The sequence below is a fragment of the Durio zibethinus genome, chromosome 12 (assembly GCF_047325235.1).
Source record: "Durio zibethinus cultivar Kanyao isolate XHJ-2024 chromosome 12, ASM4732523v1, whole genome shotgun sequence".
In the NCBI taxonomy this organism is placed as follows: Eukaryota; Viridiplantae; Streptophyta; class Magnoliopsida; order Malvales; family Malvaceae; genus Durio; species Durio zibethinus.
In genome coordinates this window covers 2,933,780-2,948,957 of record NC_143173.1, presented here as the reverse complement: position 1 = coordinate 2,948,957, position 15,178 = coordinate 2,933,780, and the positions used below count along the sequence as shown (strand labels likewise).

General features: G+C 30.1%; 1 protein-coding gene and 1 pseudogene across 3 annotated transcripts; both read right to left on the bottom strand.

Moving 5' to 3' along the window:
- Positions 1–4,639: 4,639 nt before the first annotated feature.
- Positions 4,640–6,482, bottom strand: LOC149515579 (tubulin alpha-1 chain-like; annotated as a pseudogene). The gene is made up of 4 exons (XR_016346820.1): positions 6,233–6,482; positions 5,944–6,142; positions 5,316–5,840; positions 4,640–5,179 (listed from the first exon to the last, which is right to left on the bottom strand). The product of XR_016346820.1 is annotated as a tubulin alpha-1 chain-like (transcript).
- LOC111296905 (uncharacterized) lies at positions 4,640–9,612 on the bottom strand. Of its 2 annotated transcripts, XR_016346819.1 has the most exons (5): positions 7,624–9,612; positions 6,233–6,447; positions 5,944–6,142; positions 5,316–5,840; positions 4,640–5,179 (listed from the first exon to the last, which is right to left on the bottom strand). XR_016346819.1 is itself a non-coding variant. In XM_089769054.1 (2 exons), exons 1-2 carry the CDS (start codon positions 9,349–9,351, stop codon positions 7,635–7,637), a joined length of 1,602 nt encoding a protein of 533 aa, XP_089625180.1. In that variant the 5' UTR covers positions 9,352–9,612; the 3' UTR covers positions 7,156–7,634. The 2 variants fall into 2 exon arrangements, 1 of the variants encoding a protein (XP_089625180.1); XM_089769054.1 differs by lacking the exons at positions 4,640–5,179; positions 5,316–5,840; positions 5,944–6,142; positions 6,233–6,447 and having other exon boundaries at positions 7,156–9,225; positions 9,341–9,612.
- Between the last annotated feature and the right edge of the window lie 5,566 nt (positions 9,613–15,178).

Genomic DNA, 15,178 nt, shown 5'->3' with positions numbered 1-15,178 from the left:
TCATATTTATGTTTCAGAATTTGATATATTTTAATGAAAGATTAAATTGCTCAATTAGGTTTGATTATTTATTGCGATCGATGATGAAGTCTTTGACTAATGCTCTGAATTCAGGGTCAGAATCAAAGTCAGGAATCTTTGCAGTTGTTAATCAAATTAGCAGAGACTGACCCAAGGTTTTTTTAGAGACAATTAGAGAAGGTACTACAATTGATGTTGAAGATCACAGTTGATGATAGTTTAGAGGTAGACATAAAACATTCGGCGATTGAATTCCTGATTGCATTGGTGGAGAAGGATCCAAGAAGATAAGCAAGGAGCCACAATTTATAAAGAGGTTGTTTGATAGGTTAATGTTTATGTTATATGATATTGAGTATGTGGATGAGGATGAGTACGAGGTTGACAATTTTTGGGGCACGAGTGATTATATATTAGCTAAAAATGTTTGAGTAAGTTGTCTATTTTGTTGGGTGAGAAGACGATCTTTCAGTGGGTTCTACGCTTGTTTTTATATTTGTTGGGTACCTCTATATGGCAGCAGCGGCATGTTGCTCTCATTGTTATTCCAAAAATTGCAGAGGGTTGTTTTAAGGTTTGAAGTTACGTTAGTAATTGATTTAATCGTATTTAATGTTCTATAGCAGTTTATTTTAGATCAGCATTTATTTCGCTTATTATTATCATAGAGTTCATGATATATGTTCTGCTTATAATTAGTTAAATTTAAGACTTGCTTTGTTTGTTAATTATTATTGGTTGGATGAGAGAGTTTATTTTGATAATATTGTTAACATGTTTTATTTACTTCAAAGGTTTGAAACTGCCATAATTAATTTGATTAGATTTGATAATGTTTGATACATAAATACAATAAATATATACACATATATACAATATATATTGTTTATTCTATATGAGCATTTATGCATTTCTTGTATTTGATGTAAAATAGTTTCTCTGTTGTTAATCTAATAAAGAATTCCTTTAGACATGCTTATTGGTTTGAAGGTAGAGCTAATTTTGAGAAGATTGTTCTTATGTTTCATTTACTTCCAAATGAGTTTCACCTATGTTTTTACCTTGTCTGTGCAGATGATGCTAGAAAATCTGGAAGAGGTAGTGCCAATGGTTTTGGAGTCAGTAAATGATTCACATCCTTGGGTTCAATTGGCAGCTATTAATGCTATTAAACAATTGTCTGTGGGCTTATGTCCGAAGTTGCAATACCTATATCATGAGATAGTTGTAATCACATTAGTTGAAGTCATGAATGACGACATAAGTCCTGAACTGCAAGTATGTGCTCCCATTAGCATTTGATAAGCATTTACCATTGTTACTACTGAGTTTCCTCTCTGTTATATTCTTCACTGTTAATTTGTTGCATTTCTATATTTATATATGGTTATCAACTTTTTGCTAGGGGGAAGATGCTTGGTTGTTATGTTTTATTGTATTTGTCTTCTTTCTGTTATTGCATATGCATTCAATGATAGTTAGACGCTAGCTTTTCATACTTGTCAATTATTCATTTTTCACTCGCACCACTCAGTTGATGCTATTTGCTTTCTGACAGTCATGTAATTTGCAAATACATAATCAAGATATTATGCAATAACAATTGGATTTTCTTAAAATTGTTCATGCAATCTTTAAATATTTGAGCCTTTCCTTAGGTTAGGACTTAGGATTCAGGTAGTTAGGGATACTAGATGTAACACATGAAAATAGTCAAAGGAAGAGAAATATTTTTGTTTATGTGTTAGTGTGATGTGGTGTAAGAGATGTAGATGTTGAAAGTCTCTAAGAGAATAATTATCATTACAGGTACTGGTTATTTTGCATACATTTTAAGCAAAATTAAGGTGAATTTTCTTATCCATTGGAGTGTTATGTTCTCAATTGTGCTATTCTAGAATGAATAGTGATAATGTGTATTCACTTCTGACACCACAAGTTAATTATGGGAGTCTCCATCAACTATCCAAGACCAGTAAACATGCCTTATTGGTTAAATACTTGTTTCTGTTTTGGTTTTTCTTCTTTTCATTTTCCAATCAAAATTGTTGAGGATAAGTTGAAGCATTGAAATAACCAAATTGGTGAATGCATTAGTTACAGATCTAATAATATAGTATGTAAAAAAAAAGGTCATAGAAAATATACTACTAAAGTTTGAAGTGTTTACTCACCTATTCCTCTCCTTCCCAAAATGAAGAAGAATCAAATTTTCAGTTTTTGAAATCTTTATTGATGCAGAATGTTTGGTAAATGTTCGTCATAAGTAATTAGTTGTTCTAGAAACAATAGCATGGTATCTTATAGTGATTCTTCATTTTTATCTTATTTCTTCATTTAGTTGTTTGTAATCTTTTACTCGAATATGGCATTTGTTTTTGAGAAATTATTTTGTTAACTGAGTTATAGAAGAAAATTTTAAACTATGATATAAGATGCAACTATCATCAAATTTATACTCGAATCATGAATTGTCTCTTGCACTACAGACTATACCTTTGTTTACTTAATCCAAATACTAGCATTCTTTCTCCTCTTTAACTACTAGATAAATTCTAAAGCACATTTTCAGTTTTGTAGCTTTGATGGTATTATTAGTAGAGAACATATTTGATTAATATCTGAGTTTGATTTTTTTTTTGTTTATTTTCTGTTCTTGCATTGCAATCTCATAAGTTGCCCTCCAAGTCAATCTGCAGGCTTATTACACCAAAAGTCTTCTGAAACCATTGGTGTTGTCATACGGTGTTGATGAGCTCTTACGGTAGCCGGAAGATCTTCAATCGAGTACAGTAAAACGGCTTGAAACAATGGTAGAAAGGAAGAAAATTAATTCACTTTTACAAAATAAAAATAAGATACCACAAATTAAAATTGATATTAATGTTGTATCAAATACAAAAAATATTATGTCAAATTGTTATATCAACATGTGAAATATAAAATACAATGTTTACTAAATATATAATTTTATTAAAATTTTAAGTCTATTGTTTTTGGGGTTTTTTTTCTTAATTCTTGGTGTCAAGTGTTTAAAATTATCAAGAAATTTTCTTATTACCAATTTGCAAGATGAATCTAATGTTTATTGATTCAAACTGCAAGGCGAAGATAATGTTCTTCAAACATTATATTTGAAAGAACATCATTTCGCTGTTCTATCCAATAATTGATTAATTAATTTAACACTTGATCAGATCATCTTAATTTACTAAAATGCCATTTGGGTTAATAAATTAAATACTATAGTATTTTCAAATGCACACATTAATATAATTAATTTTAGTTAATAATGAGTTATGGTGAATCAGTGCATAAAAAATAATAAAATTTTATGATCCATTAGAAAAATGTTTCACCCATACTTGAAAACTGAAAATATTATAAAAAAAAATAAAATCTCTTTAATTGCAATGAATTATAATTGACAACATAAATTTTAATTTGTTTAAATAACTATATAATGTAATATAATTTAATTTTGGTTCTCTCACATAATCATGTTATTCACGTATCAAAATTTTATTGTAAATTCAAATTAGATTTTACTATTAATATCTTTTTTTAAAGTTAATTAAAATATTATTTATAATATTATAATATTATTTGACTGTTAAAGGATAGAATTTTTTAATAATAATTTATACTAACAATAAACATTATCCTAATGCTCAATTCTAAGGATAGAAGTCTTCAAGGTTGAAAAAAAGGCTAAAGCTTTTAAAGAGAGAAACTTGTAAGATTGACATGGATAAAAAAATAATAATAAAAAAAAATAAAAAAGATAGGAAGAGGAATCAACTGCCCACTCTATGAAACTTGTAATTTTAAAAACTACCTCAAGATAATCATTAGCAAAATTCTCTTTTATTTTGTCAAGATTGACAGCCATTGATCAATAAATTTTGTTGTTGATAAAAATTAATTAGAATTATTAGACATTAGATTTTAAAAAAATCTTTAATCAATAATTTGATAAAATGTTAAAATTTTAGCTTTAATAATAAATTTTCAATTCTAAACAATCTCAAATACAAAAATATAAGTAAATAGTTGATTAATTAATTTATTTTTGACCTCTTAAAAAATTACTCAAAAGTCAAGATAGCTATTTTTCCATAAAAATTTTTAAATGAAATTTGTGAAATTCAATATTAAAAATGATTTAATAAAACTTTTAATCTAAGATCCTTTAATTTATGAATTTCAATTTTAGATTAAAATTTTTAATGAATCATTTTTAACATCGATCTTCAAAAATTGCAAATAAAAATTTCATTAAATTCTGTCTCTCTTTATAAGAGGAAATAAAAAAAAATAGTAAAGTTCTCATCTAGTTAAGTTATTTATTTGATGAATAAACGAAATTGGTAATTACATATAAAAGAAAAACACTCATTCAAAATTTTTTGACAAGTCAAAAAAATTTTTTTTTTTAAGTATTGTTTTTCTTGAATGGAAAACTTCTGTTTCCAATTACATACCTCTCAGTTTGTAGCAAAATATTTAATCACCCACCAAATAGAAAATTGGGAAATCTTTACTTTCTAGTTATTTCTGTTATTTTTCTGGGAAATTTTGACTTGCATTATATTACATCATGGCACAAAGCAGAAGCTTTATTAGACATTGAAAGGGGCCACATCTTATAGGACAGAAACTATAGGTTCTCACTACTACACTTAAACCAACCCACGTTCAGAGCAAAGACATTCAAAGGTAGACAAATTCAAGACATGAAGTACACATGCACAAATTTACAACAATAAGAATACCTGATGAACTGAAATGAGTTGAAGAACATGATGGACCATTAGCTGCTGCTTTCATGAAATATAGATCTAGTAATCTTCTGGTTCTTATTCATCTTCGGCACCTTCTACCCCAACTTCCTCATAGTCTTTCTCGAGAGCAGCAAGATCTTTACGGGCTTTTGAGAATTCACTTTCCTCCATTCCTTCACCTACATACCAGTGAACAAATGCTCTCTTGGCATACATGAGATCAAACTTGTGGTCAATTTGGGAGAAAACCTCTGCCAACCATCCATAGTGGGTGGCTGATCATGCATGCTGCACATTGTACCTTAGCGAGATCACCCGCTGGTACCACAGTGGGTGGCTGATAGTTGATACCACACTTGAAACCAGTAGGGCACCTGAAATAAAAGATGCATCACAATCATTCAGATAACAAACCGAAGGCAAACCCCTTGGCGAACTCTATGTAATAATGATAATCAGATTGCTTATACATAATTATTTGGAAATGAAATGTAAAAGATGTCTACTAACCAATATACTAACTGAACAGTCCACTTAGTTTTGATGGTAGCACCAGCAGCATTGACATCCTTAGGTACAACATCTCCATAGTACATTAAACAGCATGCCATGTACTTCCCAGGCCTTGGATCACATTTAGCCATCAAGCTTGATGGTTGAAAAACAGCACTTGTAATCTCAGGAACTGATAGCTGCTCACGGTAAGCCTTTGTAGCTGAGATTACTGGGGCATATGATGAGAGCATGGGATGGATAAAAGGATATGGCACAAGGTTAGTCTGAAACTCTGCAATGTCCAAACTCTGCGATGTCCATGTTTATGGCACCATCAAACTTCAATGAAGTGGTCAAAGAAGAGATAATTTGGGATATCAAGCCGTTCAAGTTTCAATAAGTTTGTCTTTCAATGTCTAAGGATCTCCTACAGATATTGTATATAGCTTCATTGTCAAGAAGCACAGCAGCATCATCGTGTTCAAGTAGAGAATGAGTTGAGAGCATGCTATTATAAGGTTCCACAACAGCAGTAGAAACCTGCACAATTGGGGATAATCGTTCAGTGAATTGCACACACATAATAGTTCAAGCATGGGGAAAAAGAAACCTGTACTTTTCCTTTAAGTCTTCTAGAAATTACCTAAGGAGAAGGGTAGATGGAGAAGCCAAGTTTTGACTTCTTTCCATAATCTACAGACAAGTGCTCCAAAAGCAACGAGCCCAAGCCAAAACTGGTTCCACTGCCAACAGCATTAAATTCAAAAGATCCTTGAAACCAGTGCAGTTATCAGCCAATTTTCTCACTTGGTCAAGGCAAAGATCCACAATTGCCTGACCAACTGCAGTATACAACACCAAAGAAGTTTGAGCCAGTGATCAAATCTAACAAAATTGCTAGTACTTTGGAAATGCAGAAAAGATGCTTGTACCTGTATAATGTCCTCTAGCAAAGTTATTAGCAGCATCTTCCTTGCCAGAAATAAGTTGCTCCAGGTGCAAGATTTGTCTGTAAGTCCCTCCTCCAACTTCATCAATGACAGTGGGCTCTAGATCAACAAATATAGCTCTTGGCACATGCTTGCCAGACCCAGTCTCACTAACGAAGGTATTAAAATCATCATGGTAAACACCTAAGGTGGTGTCACTGCAAGCAAACACAAATGATTTTATAGGTTCAGATCATGAAATGATAGAGGGAAAACCACAATTCAGCGATCCATTTATAAATCCCATCCTATGTTTATGTCCACTTTGATCTGAAATTTATATTAAGAAAAACAAGTAGTTTCTGGCGTGCATTTGTTGCTATTAAAGTTGTACTATAAGTCTGAGTATGATAAGCAAAGAGTAAGGCAAGTAAAACAAAAGAAATGACACTAACCAAAAAGAGAAAAATGCAGGGCAAGAAGTTTAATCAAAATTTTCAAAGTCCCTTACTAGGAACAATAAAGTAGAGGAAAAATTGAAAGGAAAATTATAAGAACATAACTACATAAATTTATATAATTAGGAGAATAAAGGAAAACAGAGATGCGTTATGTTAGAATCATGTCAATTCATAATAGATCCAGGGAAATTTTTTGAATTTCAGTGCATACAATTCAACAATGTCATCCTATCCCTGTAAGATGCTCAGTTAGAGCAGACAAGGCAGCTAGCCATGCCAGTTCCCCAAATGGTGGAATATTAACAGAAATCCTGCACCACCACAGGATATAGCTCTGGTGACTTCGCCATCTGAGTATAGGAAATGCATGTCAAATGGAAATTTATGTTAATAAAAAAGAATTATTTAAATTCTATACCATTCACTTCAATTCAAACCAAATACCTCATTTCCATGAAACAAAACTTACAACAAAAAACTTTCTAATGCTTCCAGTTCCAAAGAAACACCACCAGGAAAAGACAATATGATCATAAAGCAGGATGAATGAGCATTGACATTTGTTCCGCAAAGGAGAATATTATAAGTTTTGCAAGGTTATCAAAACTAAATGAATGGTAAACCATTAATAGAGCCCAACACTGCTATACCTATAGGTGCCCTAGAAGGGAAAAAAAAAAGAGAAGAGAAAAGCAAAAGAAAAAAGAGTAACTGCAGTCTGAAAAATTCAAAATCAGCCCTCTTCCTGAATTTAATAGGATACTTGCATGCTGCCTAATGCCTAATCAAGGAGTAAAATACTGCCTTCTATGAAGTTCATATGATGGAATTAGGGACTGCTTAGATATTTATTAGCAACCCCTACAGATTCTAAAACTTGTTTGGATTTATTGCACCAATATTGGCTGGGAAGAAATCACTCCATATTAGAACCTTGATAGTCTTCAAAGTTTCTGAACTACTGCACGAATATATTCACCCGTTGAATCACTAGACATTAGATCCACTAGCATGACGGCTACAGATGCATTTGCAGAAAATCCTTTGTTAACCATTTCATGAAGAATTTGTACTCCCCTTGATGTTTCATTGTTTCGAAGAAATCCTGTAATCATCACATTATAACAGCAACTATTTGGCATGCAACCATCCAATTCCATTTTGCTAAACAGTTCATATGCTTCATTCTGCAGCCCTTCTTTACAAAGTTCTCTGATCATTATACTATATGTGTAAACACAAGGGTGTATCCCTTTGACTTTGAGTGCACAAAATAATTTCCTTGCAACTTTAAGTTGCCCAACTTGACACAAGCCATCAATTAAGATAGAATAGTGGACAATAGTAGGTTCTAACCCACTATTCTGCATTACATGAAAAAATCCCAATGCCTCATGAATATGACCACACTTGCATAAGCCATCCAACAAAGTAGAGTAAGTGATCACGTTTGGAACTAGGCCACGAGCACTCATTTCTTTGAAAAGTTCTTGTGCAACTGCAAGTCTCCCAACCTTTGACATGCCACCTATAAGAGTGTTGTAAGTAACAACATTCGGGATTAATTCATTTCGAGTCATTTCATGAAAGAGTTCCATTGCCTCATCAATCCTTTTAGCTTTACAATATCCATTGACAATGATGCTGTAAGTAAATTCATCAGGTACACAACCCTTGTTAGTTATTGAATTGAATAATGTTCTAGCCGCATCCATTTCACCTTGCAAACAATATCCATCAAGCAATGAATTATAAGTAACTATATTAGGCTCAACACCTTGTTGAATCATTCTTTTAAAAATATTTTTAGCCTCTACAACCCTACCCTCTTTACAAAGGGCATCAACCACAGTATTATATGTGAAGACATCAGGCTTGCAGTTGTTCGCCAGCATTTCATTCAATAATCTTGTAACCTCCTTCCACTGACATGAATTACACATAGCATGAATTAAGGAATTATAAGTGACAACATTTGGTGGAATGCCTTTACCTCTCATTTCTGAGAAAAGCTTCAAAGCCTCGGTTACATTGTTGTCCTTACAAAGGCCGTCGATGACAGTGTTGTATGTTGCACGGTCAGGTGCAAAACCTATTTCTTCCATAGTCCTTAGCAATAGAATAGCCCGAGTAGTATCACCTATTTTACAAAGACCATTTACTATGATATTATAACTGATTAAATTAGGCTGATACCCTTCTCGAACCATGTCATCAAACAACCTCACAGCTTTAGCTATTTTGCCTCGAATACACAATCCATTGATGAGCGTGCTGAATGTTACAGTATCAGGTTGAAGACCCAGCTTCAACATCTTCCCCAAAACGGAAAACCCAAAATCCACGCGATGCAAGCGGCAAAAAGAATTTATCAAAATGTTGAGAGTATAAACATCAGGATAAATTCCTAGTAATTCCATTTTTCTCAACAGAGTAACCGCAGTTTCATAATACTTCATTCTAACAACGGCCCCTAATAATTGATTAAATTCGACAATAGAGGGACGTGGTTGCATATGTAGCATCTGATCAAACCTGTTTAAGGCACCATCAATTTGATGAAACTCATACTTGGGTTTCTCCTCGCAATGGGTAGTGGAGAAATAAGAGATTTGGGAATAAAAGAGAAAAGTGGCAGATCTAGAGTTACCCGATCCCCATTGTCGAAGATGATCAAAGGCAGAAAAAAAAGAAGAGAGAGAAGAGTTTCTCCAACCCCTCATCCTCATCCTCATCATCATCATCGTCATCAAAAAAACAAACCGAAAGCTCCAATTCTTCTTCCTTCGGCTGCTTACTTGTCGGATGAGACACCTACGCACCGCCTAATTGACGCGCTCCATTTAAATCATTTAATGTTACTATAATGGGTTCGGATCTTACCAATTGAGGGCTGTTTCGAAACTATCATCCAAAATCTTGTCTATCCAATTTGGATATTTAAATCATAGTTCATTTAGATGGATTGTAAAATTATATTTCTTAAGATTGACAATATTAATTAATATAGTAGTAAGATTAAAATTAGTATTACAATATATGTTAAATTTAAAAGCAATAATGTTTGTAAGATAAATTATAAACAGAAAAAATGACTATTAAGATGATTAATTTAAAAATGTAACAATAATTTAATTTTTATGTATATTTTAATATTATTTAACATTTAAAATTTTAAAAATTTATTGAATCAAATCATGGATTATATTAAAATAATAATTAAAATTAAATATTAATATTAAAACAAATAATTCAATAAAACTCTTAAAGCCAAATATATTTCTCTGCATTTATTATCAACCTTTATATATACTTCTTCATATTTTGTGAAGTATAAAGTTACAATTTACAAAAGTATTTATTTTTCTCTTTTATAAGTGCTGATGATATGTTTTTTAACTTTACCTTACAAATATTTACAATAAATTTACTTTTTCGATAATTATTTTAATTTCTAAAATAGGTTTTATGTTTCATAATACTAGTAGAAATGATGATTCATAAATTTACTTGCAAGTTTTAAGTGGCAATACCATTTGCAATGATTTTATGCCACCAAATTTACATGCACCAATCTTATATAAACTATGATCCACAAGTGGATATTTTGCTATTTTGTTTTAATGTGTATTTGTATCTTTCTCTTTTGAAATATGTAAAACTATTTGTTTTTTAGATTAGGTACAAATAGAGAATAAATGCAAATGTAAGTACTTCGTGTGAGACCTTTTATCAACAGAGATCTAAATTAACATTTAGTTGCATTTTTTACTAAAAAAAATTAACTACATTCTTTAATGTTAATATAATATATATTATATCTATGATATTTTTTGAATATTTTATTTTTCTTTGAATTTTATTTTATTCTTTATTATTTTTATTTTTTTAATCTCATCAAATTTTAATATCCAAAATTTATTTATAAAAATATCTATCCAAACAATTAATTCATTTTAGAGCACATTCATTTTAATTTTTTTTAGAATTTTAAAACTTTTCATACAAACCTACACTTGAGAACTTGTATAATTTGATATTGCATTTAATGTTACATCTTACTTACCTTGGCTAACTCGACTTTTGGCTCATATGTCTCTTTTTAAAGAGAGTTTTACCTTTAAAAAAAATCAAAATTTTGCATTATTAGGTTTACATTAATTTACATAAATAGTTATTTATTATACTTGAACTATGCAAAATTTATAATGATATCTTGTCAAGATTTGAAGATAATTTTTATAAACTTGATTTAATGGGCTACATGTTAATTAGATTAATTGACTTCACTAAACAGTTTGTAGTTCAATAAATGAAAGAAAATAATTTAAAAAGATTAATTTTTTTTTAATATTGGAGTTAAAGTCTAAAGTATTTGGATTCAAATTCAACTCTTATGGTATATCACAATGTCTCTTTTAACCGCTAATAAACAACAAACGATTTAAGATAGATTGGACAAAATTATGGAGTACTTGTCTTACTTCTTGAATTATCTTAAAAACTCTTGCACTAATGAATAACTAATTAATTAACAAATTTATGGTGGATAATAATAGTTGAGGTTAGTAAAACATATTATTATTATTATTAATTTAAAGCATATGCTTACTAGTGGTTAGACCATAACTATTAATGTAATTAAGTTATCAATTTCTTCAATTTTAATCATAATTACTTACAATTTTTTTTTTTTAGAAATATGTAGGTGTGCATTATAAGAAGTTATATTTTTTTTGAGTAAAAATATGCCATGTAAAAAAAAATTTGCCTAAAGAAAATAATGTAAAGACAAAAAAATAGTTAATCTGTTGTTTTGTTATGCCATATCATATTTGAGTTTAGTGTTATTTGGCATTGGTATATCTCACATGTAATATGTGATTTGTCATTAAACTTATGTTTTTTTTTTTCTAACATAGCAATCATTTTTAAATAAGAACTCCATGTCGATAATTAAAGTTTTAACACAAGAACTAGATTTAAAGTTCTTTTGATAATGTGGTGAGGGAGATTTTTATTGCACCATGATATCGTTTTATGATTGAATTCTTAAAAGTTCAATCATAAAACATAATTATAATAAGATAGAAGTTTCTTTAACCATGTTACCAAATAAGCTAGAATTGTAATTGACATATGGTGGATCAACTCTAGAAACTTTACTATTGATCATCACACTTTGGCTTGAGTGATAGTTTTGGGAAGTAGTTAGGTATGGCTGTCGTAGTGGTAACATTGCACCAAATCTTGTCATATTTAGCCTTTGAGATAGATATATATGGGGCTGAGTTGGAAACATTTTAATAAGATAGCAGCTGCTTTTGGAAGAACCCATCATAAGCAAAAATTTAGTGAAGAACTGAATATCCTTCTAGCCAGCTGAAAACTAGATGGGTAGGGATGATTTGTATGTGTAAGCTTCATGGCTTTTCACATCTTCTTTTTAGGTCATAAATTGATTTATATTCTTGCTCATTCTTTTTATTTCAAAGGCTTAATTTTTTACCATTCTCATTTGATAATTTCCACTTTCAGCATTTACAAAAAGATAAGATGGGCATTTTTAACCAAAAACTGAATAAATAAATAAATCTAAATAGCTTAGTCTTTACGAATTTTTGGATACATAAATGAGAAAGCTTAAAAAAGAGAATGAGATGAATTCCAATAGTAAATCTTTGTCCTTAAAACAATTCACTATATGTAATTATTAAAATTTATGAAATTAGAATGTTTTGACATACCTTATGCCACTATCTAGATTTTTTATATATATAATGTATATACCTTATTTAGTTAAAGGTCTAAGCTAATTGGACCCAACTTAATTTTAGGCCCAAACATCTAAACTAATTGGGCTTGGATTTGGTTCGAGCCCAATTATTTTTATTTAGTTATATTTTTATTTATTTATATTTTTATATTTCATATCTTTTATTTGCATTGATCCTGTTTATTATTTTGTTCTATTTATTTTTATATATTTTTATTATTTTATCTATTTTTTATTTTATGTTTATTTGTTTTACTTTTTTTTGGTTTGTTATCTTATCCTTAATCCTTAATTTTAATTATCTTATTAAGATAATTGATTATTTCACAATAAAAAAATGAAAAGAAAAATTGAAAGTTGGCTTGTTAATAAGCCAAGAAAACTTGAAGTTGATAATCCTCACTATGAGTTAATCTCAAATTAGGGATGTTAATCCAAACCTAATGGGGAACCCAATATTTTCCCCAAATAGGGATGGGTATAGGTATGAGTATTAAATTTTGGGGATGGGTATGATTTTGAAATACCTGTCAAGTATGAGGATGGGAACAGATAATATAGTACCCACTCCACACCTGTACCAAATATATTTATATATAATTAGTAAGTAAAATTTTTGTTAATATCATAAATTTTTATTTTAAATTAATTAGCTTTTAGGACTACATCTTTTTCACTATTTTATACTTTGATAAAACTAAAGTCGTTTCTTACTTTGCTCTTTTATTTTCTATAGAAATTCTTCTTTAATCTTTATTCTTTGGCTATCTAATAGGCTTCAAAAACTGAATTTGAAAAACTATGTGGCTCCACCTCAACTTGAGGAGAAACCTAAAGAATCCAAAGCTCTTGCAAGTTAAGAGTAAGCTTTCTTGTCACTCCCATTGTGTTTACTTTATATTCTTTATTCCTACTAATAAAATATACTATTTATCTAATCACATGAATTATTACACTTAGACTATTTTTTACCTAAAACATCATTGAAAAGTGATAACTAGTATGGTAACAATAGGAGACTAAAATATATGAGGAAGTCGGGACAAAATTGATGGATTTAACGCCTTTACATATTTGTGCCTGTTTCTACATTTGTTTCATAATGTAATTGAAAATTCCCCACTTTTTGTTACTTATATAATTTTGTATGTTCTAACCATCATGATTCATTAAGCAAAACCTTGGGATATTAATGAAAAAAAATGAAAAAGGTTAAGATCATAAACACAGAAAATATGAAAGACTTGATGTTTCAATGATGGCCAAAGAGGGTGTGGTCAGGTTTCAAGGTTTGAAAATCACTAAATTTTGTAAGCACCAAACAAAAAAAATATTAAAAATATCAAAAATATTATTATTTTTCTCAATGATTGATAATTGGGATGGAATGAATTTTTAAATAAAATTTTCTACTTGCATTACCTTTCTGAATTATGCTATAAAGTAAAAAAAAAAATCAAGTAGTCTTTTTTTTTTTAGTTTTAAAAACTTTTTATATGTACATGCTTTGAACTTTTAATTTTAATCAATTATTTTTTAGTCAATATCTTGTGATGAAGAGAATAATTTGAATTTATTGTGAGTTCAATTTGATCTTATTGAGATATACTAATTTCATAGAATGTAGTGATTTAATATTTTCAATATTTTATTTTTTTAGATACTGCTTTTATTTAGGCTAAAATGGAAAGTAACAGTTCATTAACTCTTATCAACTTGCCTATAGAGTCACCTATTGACGTTGATGATGATAAACCCAAAACTTTTATGTCAAACAAAGAGAAAGGAGATCCAACAATTGGTAAAAAAAAAATTGAAATATGAAGTTTGGCAGCATTTTAAAAAGATCAAAGTTGATGGAATTGATAAAACGGTGTGCAATTATTGCCACAAAAAGGCTTAGAGGAAAAAACACAAATGGAACAAACTACTTGCATCATCATAACAACATTTGTAAACATAGGCCTTATAGAAATGTAAGGCAACAAACATTGGTACAACAACAGTGGAAGGTAGATGAAAAAATGGCTACAAGTAATTACTATTGGGATATGGTTTACATGTGAGTAAAGAATTTCACATCATTAAAAAATCTAAATGAGATGTCCTATATATGCATGAAGGACCTAAGAACCTAATAGCTTAAGCTTTTGAGCTCAAATGATTTCTAACTTGTAGGGCTCTCTACTATGCTCTCATAAATTTCAAGTGTGATTTATCTCCCCAACAAGTATTATCAAAGCCAAAGTTACGTGTTAGAGTTCCATTGGTATTGATAGAGGGAGAATATTGGCAGATCGAATGTTAGATACGTCTATCAACTCTATATGCTTGAATATCGATATTAAAAGGTTTGACTTAGATGCAGCAAGTATATAATAATATGTAAAAAATAGAACACCTAAGTGGGCGATATGTTGAGTTAACCTAGAGTGTAAGTTTGAGGAAGCAATAAGACAACCTAGGTGACAAAGTTGAGTACTATGGCCTAGCCGAAAAAATGCACTAAAGATGTGAGAATGTTTGGCCCAAATAAGGTGTTGATAGAATTTACTCGTACGGAGGAGTTGAGATGGGACTTAATCAAAACTCACAAGTAAACGAGGGAGATTGTTGAAATATGGTTCACATATGAGTAAAGAATCTCGCATCATTAGAAAATTTGAATAAAATGTCCTATATATGCATGAAGGACCAAAGAACCTAATAGCT